This window comes from Rhyacophila brunnea, unplaced genomic scaffold (assembly GCF_057557595.1).
Source record: "Rhyacophila brunnea isolate RB1 unplaced genomic scaffold, BYU_Rbru_1.0 scaffold_24, whole genome shotgun sequence".
Classification (NCBI taxonomy): Eukaryota; Metazoa; Arthropoda; class Insecta; order Trichoptera; family Rhyacophilidae; genus Rhyacophila; species Rhyacophila brunnea.
Window position 1 is genome coordinate 12,587,482 of NW_028232904.1, and position 15,307 is coordinate 12,602,788.

General features: G+C 36.8%; 1 protein-coding gene across 9 annotated transcripts in view; it reads left to right on the top strand.

Moving 5' to 3' along the window:
* The window catches only part of hyd (E3 ubiquitin-protein ligase hyd), an 89,271-nt gene that overhangs the window by 44,258 nt on the left and 29,706 nt on the right, over positions 1-15,307 (top strand). For 7 of the 9 annotated variants that reach the window (XM_085951522.1, XM_085951516.1, XM_085951521.1 and 4 more), the window contains 11 exons: positions 2,283-2,519; positions 2,733-2,999; positions 3,430-3,593; positions 7,784-8,042; positions 8,447-8,601; positions 9,307-9,499; positions 9,687-9,877; positions 10,718-10,874; positions 12,689-12,770; positions 14,323-14,512; positions 14,908-15,057. In XM_085951522.1, coding sequence (XP_085807648.1) covers positions 2,283-2,519; positions 2,733-2,999; positions 3,430-3,593; positions 7,784-8,042; positions 8,447-8,601; positions 9,307-9,499; positions 9,687-9,877; positions 10,718-10,874; positions 12,689-12,770; positions 14,323-14,512; positions 14,908-15,057 — 2,045 coding nt within the window. The remainder of the gene's footprint in view (positions 1-2,282; positions 2,520-2,732; positions 3,000-3,429; positions 3,594-7,783; positions 8,043-8,446; positions 8,602-9,306; positions 9,500-9,686; positions 9,878-10,717; positions 10,875-12,688; positions 12,771-14,322; positions 14,513-14,907; positions 15,058-15,307) is intronic. The other 2 variants (XM_085951520.1, XM_085951519.1) reach the window with 2 other exon arrangements.

A 15,307-nucleotide genomic window follows, 5' to 3' on the forward strand; every position in this document is an offset into this window, starting at 1 on the left:
CGAAATCCCAAATGGCCGGAATCCCGAAGGCCGAAATCCCGAAAAATAAAAATATATAAACAGTATTAATTTCGCCTTTTTCTCGATTGTATAATTAATCTAGATAATTAAAATAGTAGTATTAAAAACTATTATTAATTATGGAATGAAGCAACAAAATAATTTTCAACCAGCGGCACCCCAAAAGGGGGCGCTTTTTCTCGATTGTATAATTTAACTAGATAATTAAAATAGTAGTATTAAAAACTATTATTAATTATAGAATGAAGCAAAAAAATAATTTTCAACCAGCGGTACCCTAATAGGCGGCGCTTTATCTAGAGTGTGTAATTTAACAAGATAATTAAAATAGTTATAATAAAAACTATTAATATTTATAATAAAAACTATTAATATTTATGGAATCAAGCAACAAAATAATTTTCAACCAGTGGCACCCCAAAAGGCGGCGCTTTTTCTCGATTGTATAATTTAACTAGATAATGAAAATAGTAGTATTAAAAACTATTATTAATTATAGAATGAAGCAAAAAATATTTTTTAACCAGTAGTACCCCAATAAGCGGCGCTTTTTCTAGAGTGTGTAATTTAACAAGATAATTAAAATAGTTATATAAAAACTATTATTAATTATGGAATGAAGCAAAAAAATAATTTTCAACCAGCGGTACCCCAATAGGCGGCTCTTTTTCTAGAGTGTGTAATTTAACAAGATAATTAAAATAGTTATATAAAAACTATTATTAATTATGGAATGAAGCAAGAAAATAATTTTCATTCCATAATTAATAATAGTTTTTATATAACTATTTTAATTATCTAGTTAAATTATACAATCGAGAAAAAGCGCCTCCTTTTGGGGTGCCGCTGGTTGAAAATTATTTTCTGGCTTCATTCCATAATTAATAATAGTTTTTATATAACCATTTTAATTATCTTGTTAAATTATGCAATCGAGGAAAAGCGCCGCGTATTGGGGTGCCGCTGGTTGAAAATTATTTTGTTGCTTCATTCCATAATAAATAATAGTTTTTAAATAACTATTTTAATTATCTTGTTAAATTACTTACTCAAGAAAATGCGCCGCCTATTGGGGTACCGCTGGTTGAAAATTATTTTGTTGCATCATTCCATAATTAATAATAGTTTTTTATATAACTATTCTAATTATCTTGTTAAATTACACACTCTAGAAAAAGCGCCGCCTATTGGGGTACCGCTGGTTGAAAATTATTTTGTTGCATCATTCCATAATCAATAATAGTTTTTTATATAACTATTCCAATTATCTTGTTAAATTACACACTCTAGAAAAAGCGCCGCCTATTGGGGTGCCGCTGGTTGAAAACTATTACTGTTTACATTTTTTTATTTTTCGGGATTTCGGCCTTTGGGCTTCCGGCCATTCGGGATTTCGGCTTTCGGGATTTCGGCATTCGGGATTTCGGCCCTTCGGGATTTCGACCGGCACCCGAAAAAAACAACATTATAAATGTATAACTTATTTCATATTTACAACTAACACTTCATAATTTGAAAATTATAATTGGGTTTATGAATTTATTTTGAGTTTTATGATATTAGAATTAAAGGTAACTAAACAAACATAACAATATTTTTGAATAAAAATATATAAAAAAAATAAAGATGACTGAACCAGTTTACACGATATTATGCAGCTTTAAAACTGAACATAAAATATGAACAGCCAAGGCACAGCCCTGAGGTTCTAAAATGCTAACTGTCGTAAAACGTTTGAAAATCAAAATTTACTTACCGTTTTTCAGTCTTCTTTGAACGTTTAATGGTATAATTTGATCTGGTTAACTTTCGTGCATTATCTGGAGACACTATTTCAAACTTTATTTGGATTATTTTCCATTCTTTGACAATTATTTCGCTTAAAAACTTGAAGAGCACATCGTATACACAGAGAAAACTTTTTGCTGATGGGAGTCATCTTGATAAAATGCCACGACATGATTGGCCATTTTGAAAAAGTGCTACGTCGTTATTGGCCAAGACGAATGTGACCACGTTTGATATAAAAAATCAATGGATATGACTAAGTTTGAAAAAAATCACATCTTTTATGTGAATTTTTGAAGCAGAAATTGAGGAGATAGCCATGTCTTAACTAAATAATATTATATAAAACAACACAAGCAATCATACCAACCAAAAATCTCAAAAAAGTCATTGACTGGAGATGGCCACGTTTGTTTTTTAACGTCACAATTATGAATTGAAATGATTTAAGAACTTATGTTTATAAATTGCAGACCTTTGTCGGTGTCACAATCATTGGAAAGGTGTCGGCGTGTGTTCTCCGCCTTGCCGCGTCTATCAGCAGAAGAACTATGCGAGACGGCCGACTCTTTGGTTGCACCCGTTCGACTGGGTGTGGTCCGCCCCACAGCCCCCTTTTCCCTCTCCTCCAACTTTGTGGACGTGGTCAACGGGACGGAGGACCTATTCTCCGTGGAACCTCTGGCGCAGCACTCCACTAGGAGGTACCAGTGAGTATTGCGATGCGATTCGATTCGATTTCGAGTCGTACCACTCGGAATATTTTTCTTTATTTCTTTGCTAAAAATATTTCAAATAAATGTTTTATAACATAATCAGCTAATAAGCTTCTTCTTTCTCAATCAGTCGAATCACTTTACTTTGGTGTGAATAAATATCGATTTTGTTTCCAAATTTCTTATGCCTGTCTTTAATTATTGTAGAGATTCATCGCTCCTATCGGTGGCGTCGACCCGAAACCTCGAATTGGAGGAAGCTGGCTCGGCGGAAGGATTGGGAGCTGAAGACGAAGGTTCAGAAGGAGAGAACGAGACGGAGAGAGATAGGGACCGCGAGAGAGAGCGGGAAAGAGAGAGAGACAACTCCTCGCAGCCATCCGCGCCTCCTGTTTCCGCCATACCCATACCCCCTCTACCCCCGTTGCAAGATCAGGGCGGGCACCAAGCCGATGACCCAATGCAAGAGCACAGGTACATATCCAACGGATTTCTATTATATAAGATGTTTTCTCTGTTATCTGTGAGCTGTCGTACCGGAAAGAGATGGTTATATGCTATATTACTATAATTGACTGCTTCTTAATTTAGTTGCTAGATGTCTCATTACATTATCTTTAATTTTGGTCATTGCCTCGTAACCCAGGTAAATCCAGGAAAATCTTAAGCCATGTAGCCTACATATTGGAATATCCTGGCCTGAAGTATAATGTTAAAAATGTGAGACAAAATTAAGTTGTTCAGCAGACAAATTTTGAACTAAAATCGCCACAAGAAGTTGACACATTGTGATTAAATGTATAATACAGTTTCGATTCGATTGGAATGTACTCTGTTGTAACAATCTACAAAGCAGTTTTTCATTTTGTGATTTGATGGCAACCTGTAATAATGTTTGTTACAGGGTGCACGAAGACAATGCTCAGGAACATGCAGGAGACGCTGAATCCGAGTCAGAGCTGGATCTTCTTGCTGAGGCGGAAACAGAGTCTGACTCAGACGATCAAGACAACGCCGAGTCGGCTCAGCGATCTGTGCAGACTGGTGCTACGCAAGGATCTGACACAGGTTCAACACCTTATTATTTTTTATTATAACAAATTCAATGTCCGTCCGTCTTGAGTCGCTAACACCAATACTCGTTAGAAAAAAAATCAATCTTCACTTTGAGGAGTCTCTAATCTCCACTTATAAGTGAAATTCAATTTATTATTTTGCCGTAAAAATTCACCACCTATCTGTAAAACAGAATGCCTGCCAGCAGAGATGTTGGTACCAATGATGTTACTGGGTTAAATGTTCTATATATTGTAAACTGTGTTTTAATCCCAGAGACAAGCAAAAATTTTGTAGTTTGATTAGTCTGACTAACATAAGTGGTGCTGTCTCCAAATAGTGGCGGATTTGAAAAATACAATTTGATATTTGTCGAAAATAGTCCAGCATATTCCACATCAGTGGCGATCGGTGGAGATAGGCTGTTAAGATTCGACATAAATAGTGCACACTGAATCTTGTCAGTCATACGTATTTATTTTCATTGAACTAGAGACTACAATTTGCAGATAGTGTTGGTTAGTTCTTAAAATTCGATTAAAACCAAGTTATAAGGGACAAAGCCCATTAAAACCGGCGGATCGGGGCGCTCACTAGGAAGTAGGCCCGTGAAGCGTGAATACAACCGAAATGACACTGTAATAAGGAGGAATATAATTATTATTATCAGCGCCTCTCATAACAGCAATAAAAATATTATTTTATTTGTCGGCGGCTTGTAACCCATATTCACGATGATATAATTCTGCTAGCGATATATCGCACACTAGCAACTAAACAATTACTATTGTTATTAAAAGAATGCCTGGCGGCGCGTCTATCGACAATGCGTCGAGAAGCGGATAAATAAAAAAGCGCGTGCCCTGTGTGCTTGTCGCATTCAATGGGCTTTGACGAATTTTAATATTGTCGCCGTAGATGTCAAGGGAGCCAAGCCACAAATTTGGCGAAAATGAGTGAAGTACACAAAAGCATTTTAAAATCATCAAAGATGCAGTGGTCAATGGATTTAAGCCACAAAACTCTTTTGACTACAGTTTTTGTACATTTTAATATTCAGTGGTCAAGAGATATAACACACATGAGTTCTAAGATTTTTAACCCGGCCGCCGCGGACATTTCAATACGTAAGAAGCGTTGTCCGCGGTACGCTTTTTCTAAATGCTATTCTTCACTGTATTATGTGTTATTATGATAAATACGGCAATTAAAAATAGCTCATATAACTGTTATCATACCTAGATACATAAGGTTCGAAGTGCCACACAAAAAAATAGAATCCATTGTTGAATTTAGCTGTGTTTACTTTAAGAAAATTATCCCATAGTCGCTTGCATTGAAAAAGCATGTAGCCATTGTTGATGACGTAGACACGCGTCTTTATGATTGTGCGCCAATGAAAATTAATAAATCACTCACTATAATATTTTACTCATGTTAGAAACACTTAAAAATGCCGTTAAAAATATTGAAAATAATAGCTTTAATTGTGTCGCATATTATTACATGTTTTATGGGTCGCGTAAAGTTGAGTCCACACGGTTGAAATATTATAATAATTTGTTTTGTTTTTTTTAATGAAATTTGGATTTTTACTAGATTAAACTTTTCAGTTTTATTGAGCATTGTGTTATGTTAGTGATTGTCGTTTTATGTTTTATAAAAAAAACAATATTTATTTTGTAAAATCTGCGTAATTGTAAGTGCTATAATTTTTTTTTTGCGTGAGGTTTTAAAATTTTATAAACATTAAATTGCATGCAAAGATAATATGTAATATAGTTGAAAAGTCAATATTCCATGATTTATATTTTATATTATTATGTTGTATACCCGTGTGTGTTTTTTTATACTTACGTTTATTTATACGTTTTATACCTATATTCCTTCATAGTAATTCGTAATTTATTGGTAAAACTCGCAATCGTCCTAACTAAAATATAATAATATATTATATTTTTCATTCCGTGTGGACGTATCTTTACGACATATTTACGACTTTCAATAATGAGCTCGATTTATGACTTTCAAACAATTGGGGTGACACATGCCATGAGTAATAAAAATAAATGACATAATCCAGAACACAGTCAAGTTCAAGTACATATTTAGAAATATTTCGACGACACATTATTGTTTTCGGTTCGGTTTTTTGGTTGTCTTTTATTCCCGCAAACGTGGTGTTGTAAAGATCGCGGTGAATATTCAACTTTACACGCTAAATCACTCGGCGCACACTCAACTCGAATGAAAATATTTTGTATACCTAGTGCGCAGGCGCTGTATAATACCGCGTAGATTTGAACTGATGCAATCGTACCGGTGAATCTCAATAGATCGAGAGGGTTCGAAAGATCGATGTTTATGAAATTAAAACAACATATTTTTGACAAAGTTATATAGGTGGAAGTAGGCGGATGGATCGGGCTATTTTTTAATAAAATTCTCAATGCCGCATGAAAAATATTTCTTGCGTTATCCACAGGTCAAGGTTTGCGTATCTGACTGCTATACGGTCGCCCATGTGTTACGTACTAGCCGTATCCTACTGGAATACGGTCGCCGGGAAAGGGTTAAGAGACTTTTTTATAAGACTTAAGACTTTTGTCACACAAAATCTTTGAGTGCCTGTTTCTCAGCATTATGATTTTGTGGACTGGCTCCTTTGACATCTACGGTGACGATATATAGCATTTTCATTTTACGAAGTCAAAGGACGCCGCACTCCACTCTGTGTACTTTGAAATATGAGGCACACGGGGGATTACGCTCGTCATACGCTGTGTACGCTGGACTATTTGATTATGTTGTATTGTCGATGATTCACATTCAATATGCGCGAGCGCCCCGCGCGCCCGATTCTATGTAATCGACGCCTAATAGATAATACTCAAAAAATATGCAATAAATTATGCCATCAAATCATACATAATTTTAGATATTTTTTTAAATAGAATATTTTTTATCGATTATGGTGTGGTTTAGGAGGGGTTTTATGAAATTATGTAACTGACCGACACCATCTGTGATAATGTAATCTTAATTCAACAAAAACAAATAAGTATGACTGAAAAAGTGTGCACTATTTTTGTCAGATCGCCTATTGCGTATCATAACTATAAGGCTAAGGCCACATAGGCAGGTGCCTTGCTTGGTGGCTACGTGCTAGGTGACATATCCTAGCGAACGGACGCACATTATACTATCGCAAATGTCAAATGAATTTGTACCTAAGCATGTGGTGTGCAATGTGGCGGTAGTGTTTTTAGTAGACAAGCATAGCACCTAGCTCAACACTAGCGAAGCATCTACCCATGTGGCCGAAGCCTTATGGTTTGGTAGGGGGGTTTAATTGACTTTTAAAAAACTAGCGAACGCTATCTGCAAATTGTGTTCTTAGTTCAATGAAAACAAATAAGTGTGACAAAGTGTAGTGTGCACTATTTAAGTCCGACCTTAACAGCCTACCTCCACCTCGTCACTGTTCCACAAAGAATTATTCAAAGAAACATATTTCATTCATTTGTACGTGAGATAAAATGATATTTTGAATGAAATTCAAATTCACAGCACTATACACAATGCAACTGTCACTAGCGTTCTACAATGCTGGTACTGTTTAGTGTCTAATGTTACGCGACACTTGAGTATGACTAAGCATCTGGCCTCTAGAAAAAATCTAGGACACTAGAATTCGAAAACGTCTTTTGCTTGCATGCCAATGTTTCCAGTAAGTTAACATCCCAAGTAGTGTTTTAAGATTTTTTAAATTCTATTCAGTATGTTTTTCAGAGGCGACCCACAGACTGAAGCTATATGTGGTTTAGAGTGCCCACACTAAACTTATGATTTCTGTTCATGAAAATATATTTTAAAAAATTTGTAATTGTAAGTGTATGGTATAAACGGATACGATCTGATGCCAATAAATACTTTGTGAAAATATATTTCCATGATCAGAAATCATAAGTTTAGTATGGCACATGGTTTCAGTCTATGGATGGCCTGTTTGGCTTATCCAAATTAAGTATTTTCAATAAAGAGTGCTACATTTTTAAAATATTTAATAGAGATAACATTATTGATTAAGAGTACTTATTGTATTATATAAAGTCATTCCTCAGCTGATGAATGTTGACCCATTGCATTGTTTTAAATCTGTGTGAAATGTCAAATTTATTATTATACATTAATCCATCCAGGTATCGCATCCCTTTTAATATTCCCAGAGGAGGAATCCGGCGACTCGACGCAGCCCGAAGACGAGGACTCGGAGGCAGGGGAGACGGATGAACACGACAGGGACGTGGATATGTCCCCTGCGGATGGGGGCGGGGGAGGGGGCGGCGGTGGAGGTGGCGGAGGAGGATCCTCCGACCAGATGGACCGCAGGGGGGGAGGCACCAGCAGCGGGCCCCCCCGTGCCAATCTCGCACCACAGAGCATGCAGTGGGCCATCAGGTCAGTAGCCTTGCTTAGATCTCGTTCCCATTTCAGCCATTCTGAAAACCATTTTGAATGAATGACTGTAGAAAAGGTAGCTCACAGATTTGGAAACTTCATCGATAAATGTACCGATAACTGTTGGTCAAACTAAAACGATTAACTGCTTTCTATTATTACGTAGTTCATATAAATCAGACATGTCCAACGCGCCGATCGCACCATAGGCCCCATAGGAATTCAGTTGTGAAAATGTAAAAAGCGTGTACATTTGTTCAGTTATAGTATAATAATACGATTTCATTTATATTCAGTTGTTTTTTTTTGACATGTAATATTTTGTGCAACTGCGTTAATATGAGATTTTATGTCATTTATACTTGTGAATTAAGCACCTTTCACAGTATTTTTTTGTTCCGTAGAAATCACAGAGAAGCTACGCGATCTGGCGGAGTACGTCTTGCGGGCGGCTCGTCACTTGTCTTCATTGACCCCGCTTCACTCCGAAGAACTGCATCGGCGGCTCACGAACCGCACTCGACCGCCACCACTGCCAGCTGTTTAGCAAGAGCTTTCGGTAAGGATTATTTTTTACAGTTTCATATTGTTGTCTTTTTTTATTACAAAGCACACTCACATAATGACGGCGCTGCGACACTGAAAGGCAGAATAGATGAAGTTAAGCGAGGTGGAAAAAGAGTACTCGGTTTATTCACTACAATAAACCAACAATGTATTAATAACGATTATCGATGCAAACGCATTCTATCTATATCTTAATATCATTGTCGATAGATAATATTTGTGATTCTGAAAAATGGAATAATGAATGACGGCAAGCATGAGCATGTTTGATGTAGTGTAGTCATTAAAATTATTATTCTCAGAATGCAAGGGCCACTCTATCCATAGTGTGTACATTTATTTAATTAAAGGACTAATATCACAACCATTTAATTAAGGCATATTTTAACTTGGAATTTATAATTATTTCTTTTATATTGTGCAGTTTTCAGAATTTTGCCATTGTATGTTTTAAAAATATTTCATAGAATTATGGAAAATAAGATTTTTTAAGATGCAAATCGCAAAAAGCAACATGGTTGTCTAAAATCGAGTGTAATTATTAACAGTTTGGTTTAATTTTAAGATGACTTCTATGCATCTGAATGTAGTGGATTTCTATAATTATTTCCATTTATTAATCTTCAGTCAAATTAGTATATAAAAATAGATTTCTGAGACGCTTTACTAATTTGTCTGAAATACTGTGCGTTCACAGGAATCGTTGTCCGTCAGATAGCCGAGCTGTTGAGCGGGAACAATGCGAACCGAACGGGTCAAGGGGGCGCTCCTAGACCGTTGCCCCTTAGCCAGAGGGACACGGCCATCCTGCAAGACCATTTGGAAGCCAGACTCAAACCCACCTGGGATTGGGTCGTCACTGTCATGGATGCCACCGAAGCTCAACTCAGGTTGGTGTTATTTCTTTTGTATTAATAGTGACTCTTGATTTACCAATGTTATGATAACAGAGTGACTCAATGTGTGTAGTGTAATTGTGTCAGAATATGTTATTGCATACATTTAAGTTTATCGTGCCTGGTATGTTTTACGGTATTTTTAAAATAATGGATAACTAATGGTAATGCTTGGTTTCAGATTCGGTGCTTCGCTGACGCAGGGTTCCGAAGGAAGCGGGACGGGACCGATGTCCCTCTTGGGGGCAGGGCGCGGTCCGAGGATGCGACCGCCAGTGCCCACGGTGGCTGCTGGTTTCACCTCCAGCTCGACTAGAATCGTCGGCTTCACTACCGCTGACCAGTCCAGAAACCGCAATGACCGAGAGCACGGTAATAATGCACACCAAATGGAATAAACAATTGACTTTTGTGCTTGTATTTGAACTATGCTTACAGGAGTAGCTGACAAACATTACTGTGCAGCGAAGAACTTATACTGACAACCATGTCAGATGTTTAAATTTAAAATCAATTTTTATCAATTTCCTCGGTCTAGTTTCAACCAATAAATTTGGATTCATGACACTCTTTATTAGGAATTTTTAAGGCAGTTTGATTTTCTAATCAAACGATTGTACTATGTGTGGTTATTGGTAAAAGGTTCAATATTTTTCTTCTATTGGCAGCCCCGAAAAAAACAAAATGGTGGCTTGTGTTCTGGTATGAAGTCTGTTGCTTTGTTTACATAATCTGTTGGTTAAATTTTATATTCAAATATCTGCTTTGATACGGGGCAATATGTGAGATGCGTAAAATGTCAATTTGAAATCATATTTAATTGTACACTACTAACTTATGAAATTAAGTATTCAAGGCTTTTTTTGGTGATATTTGCACATGTGTAATTGACTAATTGGGTGAATCTGAAATTAAATGTCATGGTATAAGTGTGAAGTTCTCTTTCAATGAACCTGAATTTGGAAGTCACTTGTAGCTCACTTAATCGATTCACCAGAGGATCTTTTTTTGCTTCAATATTGTACATTTATAGAACATTTTTCAACGGTCTTCATCTTTTCGTGCCATCATTGATGGAAGGTTGGCTGTTATCATTGCCTCTTAATATTTTAATCACAATGACTCGGAAACAGGGTTCCCGTGATCTAGTTCAATCACAAGAGATATCACCAGGATGTCAAGTAGTTCTAAGTCACATTATTTTTCTCACAGGTCTGGAAGGTCACAGTGCCCGGAGAGAGTTCTTAGCGTACTGCCTGTCTTTGATGCGAGCGCACAATGCGGAACATCTCGACTCGTTGCCCGTTCTGGACGTGTCGGCACTCAAACACATAGCATACGTACTAGACGCCCTCATATACTACATGAGGTAAGTTCAATTATTAGCCACTGCCTTGTCGGCCTATCGAATCACAACGAGTATGAAGGTGTCAATGGCCAGATAACATCTTCTTCATCCAGAAGTTGAAACGTACATTATGATTAAATTGACTTTCACAAAACACGTATAATAATGCTATGACACACATAGATTCGACGCAACATAGTTCGTAAAAAAGGAAGGTGTTCAAATATAATCAATATATCTTCGTCTGTGGCTTTGCAGATCTGGTAGAAAAAATTGGATGCTTCCACCAAAGTCAGGCACACATGATTTTTCAAATATCACATGTCGAATTTAAATAACCGTTTTAACTGAACCAGTACACCAGTCGATTCTTGACTGGACAAGGTGGCTTCGTTAGCAGACTGTGAGCTTGGTCTTGTTACCCGTACAACATGTCCATGTGGAAGAGAAATGCAGGATGCAAACCACATCCTCTGTCCGGGAATGTCCTAAAATGTGTACGGAAAGGAAAGAGCTGCTCAAGTTGGTTCAACCAACTGTTGGGCCCATCGGACCGTCCGACATGGTCGCCGCAAATAATTTTGTTGCATTTAGAAAATTTGCGGCGTCATACTATCAACGTGAAACTATCTTTACTTAGGATTGTTCGAAGAGTTTTGTATTAGCTTTTTTAATTTTTAATTTTGCCCTTATGTGCTACTCTCAAATGGGCGGGCACTCTTAACAAATCATGTAAACTCAGTAAAACCACTTCTGAGTGCATGGCTACCTCAGTCTTGGGTAACTGCTCCTGAGACATTCCTAGACCTAAAAAATACTGAACCTTCACATCCAAATGTAGGGTTCCGTGATACACCTGATTAACACCAGGTGGTTAGGCGCATGGCAAGTGGTTTGATGGATCCATTAACTTCAATGTATCTTCGTCTGATGACATCTTTTTGTTCAATGACATTTAGCCAGCTTCAATACTTGACAATTAGGTATTTTGATTATGGAATGTAATGATTTGGAATACCATGGAAACGTACATTCAAAAAATGTTTTTGAAAAATATAGGAGTGGGATTTGAACGTGAATACAGTAATACCTCTAGGTTACGCGATAGGTGGGTCTGACGAAAACCGCTTAAATCGAATTTGCCTAAATCGGGGTACAACTTTGCATATAAATACATATATATAAATTTTGTTTAATTGGGACCAAGGACTAACGAAAACACTAATTTAGAAGAAAATAGCAGTTCTTTGTACATAATAATACTAGGTACCATGATGTTTACGAATTATGCTTGAGTTCAAGGATTGACCATTTTTCACGGCATCGATAATTCTTTCTTTATCTTTTATGATTGTTCTTAATGAGGATTCTGGTATCTCAAACGTTGCCAATTCACAAATTTTCATTCTGCTATCAAAATCCTTGATAATGTTGGGTTTACTTTTGAAAAATTTCGTTTTCCTTTTCTTACTGGGTGCAGGAGAATCAGATTTACTTTGTTTGGATGACAAATTTTTTTTAGGGTTTAGAAAACATATAACAACATGCGGAACGCGTCCAATGCATATTACAGCAAGACAAACATTGAAGATAGCGAGCGGGTGGCAGTGTTGCCAAACAAAAAATGAACCATGTAAGTCAGGGTATTACTGTATTAACCGGATTCTGGCGTATGTGGTTTTTAAGTAATGAATCATATAGAGGAAGGTGCACTAATGAGAATGCTGTGTTGTTGACTTTTGGATAAAGTTTGTATCGCATCGTATGTGTGCAGGGCAGAGCCTTGAAGATTTATTTAATAAAATAATCAAACAATATATCCTCAATTTTTTCAGGTCCGGCGCTGATAGTGCATCATTAGCTTCCAGTTTACACAATGAATCTTCTTATGGAGGAACTTCCACGTGGAATGATCCCGTTAGTATTTTACAATTTAATATTCCTTCGAATCGAGAGTACTATATAATATAACAGCAAATGATGGAAAGCCTTAACACCCAAATTACACGAGCAGATAAGATCAAGAGATGTCCATGTCCCTCGGCGATACTTCAGTGAAACGGCAAATAATTTTCAACTATAGGCGTGACGAAATTTTGGACTCTGAAAGCGAACGTCGAGGTGTCAATACGTCAATTTGTTTCGTGATGGCGACGGGGGTATTAATTCTTAAATCGTGTAAAGATGACTAAAAACGTTACCCATTTACTTTAAAAAGAAAACATGTCAATGAATATATTATTATTGTTACTAACAGAACATTAAATGGATGCATGTTGGATTTACATGATAAATTATATTTCGGTCGGCATGCGTCATTTGCACCCGCAATCCGCGCATCGCCTAGCCATGATCTTTTTAGGCCATGCCTCAACTGAGGTATAGCCTTAAATCGTGAATGAAATTGGACTGATTCTATTATAGCCTGATCCAATACGATGATTAGAGTGAGGTTCCCTCCAGCCACACACGAAAGCGCCCTGTCAACGGTGTGATGTTGACATTTTCCTATATGATGAAACTTGCTGGACTTATTAATTATTTATTATTTATTTTAATAAATAATATAAAGGATTAATTATTTTAATATTTGAAATAAAAAGGATTAATTATTTTAATAATAATAATATGCAAGAAAATACAATCAGCAACTTGTTACTTGTCCAAATGCAATTTCCTATTGTTTGTGGTGATATTTGAAGTAGGATTACATGAGGGAAGACTGCTTGGTGTAGCCAGCAAGTTGACATATTGATATTTTTTGATTTGATTATCATTTTTGACACTAGCAATGGCACTGGGACAACTGGACGCTAGTACAAGTAGGCACCGCACTGTCAAATGAAATAATATTCATTAATGAAATAAATATATTTTCGTTACGATTAGATACAGAAAGTAGACGAGGAAGTTTAATAAGTTTCTATCTACTACTTTTATTATGCCTGACGCTTTATATAAAAATAAAAGAACTCTCTTCTTGTGGAACTTAAACATATGCACAATTAAATCATTAATTACATGTGAATATTTAAATTCTAACCGAGTATTAAATAATATATTTGTATTAAGTATATATTTTATAGTACCTATAATTCATGAATGTCTATTTATTTTCAAATTTCATTTGATTGTTTAGTGCCCAGTTGTCCCGGCGCCGAATTGTCCTAGACCCCTAGCAACACAACATAATGTTATGATAATATGAACCAACGACAACAAGCGTCAAGAAGATCAATTTTGTACCTGAATTGTTACATTTAATTGATATTTAAGTTGATATTAATTGCTTACGATGAACAGCTTGAGTCTGCGAATTTGCATTAGAGCATAAGAAATATGGCAATTGGCTAACAAGTCAGTATGGCCGAATGATTTAATTCACTTCACAGGATATTGTCGAATATGTGACGTATCTTCTAATATAATGGTTTGTATTTGTGTTGAATATATTACTTATTATTTGTAGGATGAGAATGAAAATGAAGATACAGAGGAAGAGCTGGTCCTGGGGACAGGTGGGGGCGGGGGAACCGGCATGGACACGGAGTCAGCCGACAGCCTGCCCGGCTCCAGCGGCACGGGCCGCAAGCATGCTTTCTTCCAGAGGTCGGAGTCTACTCTATGCTTGGGATGTCCACCTCCTGATCCATTTACTAGTAAGTTGTAATTGTTAATATGCTGCATCTGCAATAATATGATTGTTTTCTGGCTTGCCTCTGAATGCTGATCAGAAAAAAGAAAATATGAGAGTCGTTGCAACTACCTACGATAAAAGACAGTAGTTCAAATCCTGGGTCTGGCAAATACACAAATTGTTTTACAGTGAGTGTTTGAAGTCAGAGTATGGACCTATTAGGTTGAGCAAATAGCTAACATCCATTTCTCGTAAAAATAAAAATCTGTTAATACAAACCTCCACTCTATGGAGGCCCACATGATTCTCCTAGGATCGGACATGGTTAAAAAAAAATATGCAGTAATGTGGATCAGATGAGATGGTTATGTATGAGGTATTTTTTCATGCATGCTTTAATTATATATTGAATTGCAGGTCCAATGAATGAGGGTTTGCCGCTAGCAGACCAGCCACAGTTGCTTCAGCCGGGAGCGAGACGAGAGGAACTATTCGGAATCCCCCGTCAGCCCATCACTGTACCCCCCACGGGACAGGGACCGCCAGGGGTCTACAACCCTCTTGAAGGTATATTGACGAACATTCGACTTAATTTGTTTACGATAACACCATTATGCCTGTTTTGATTGGTTGACTATAAGTGGAGATTTTTCTTATACGATATAGCAGGTTTTTTTGTATTCCGTTGTGGATGGAAAATATGTGCTTGACTGACACTACACATGCTACACTTGACAACGTAGCACATGTAGTCATCATGGCTGGGCGAAGATATTGACTGTTTCATCGGAAGTTATGACAAATGTGGAATCTTGTC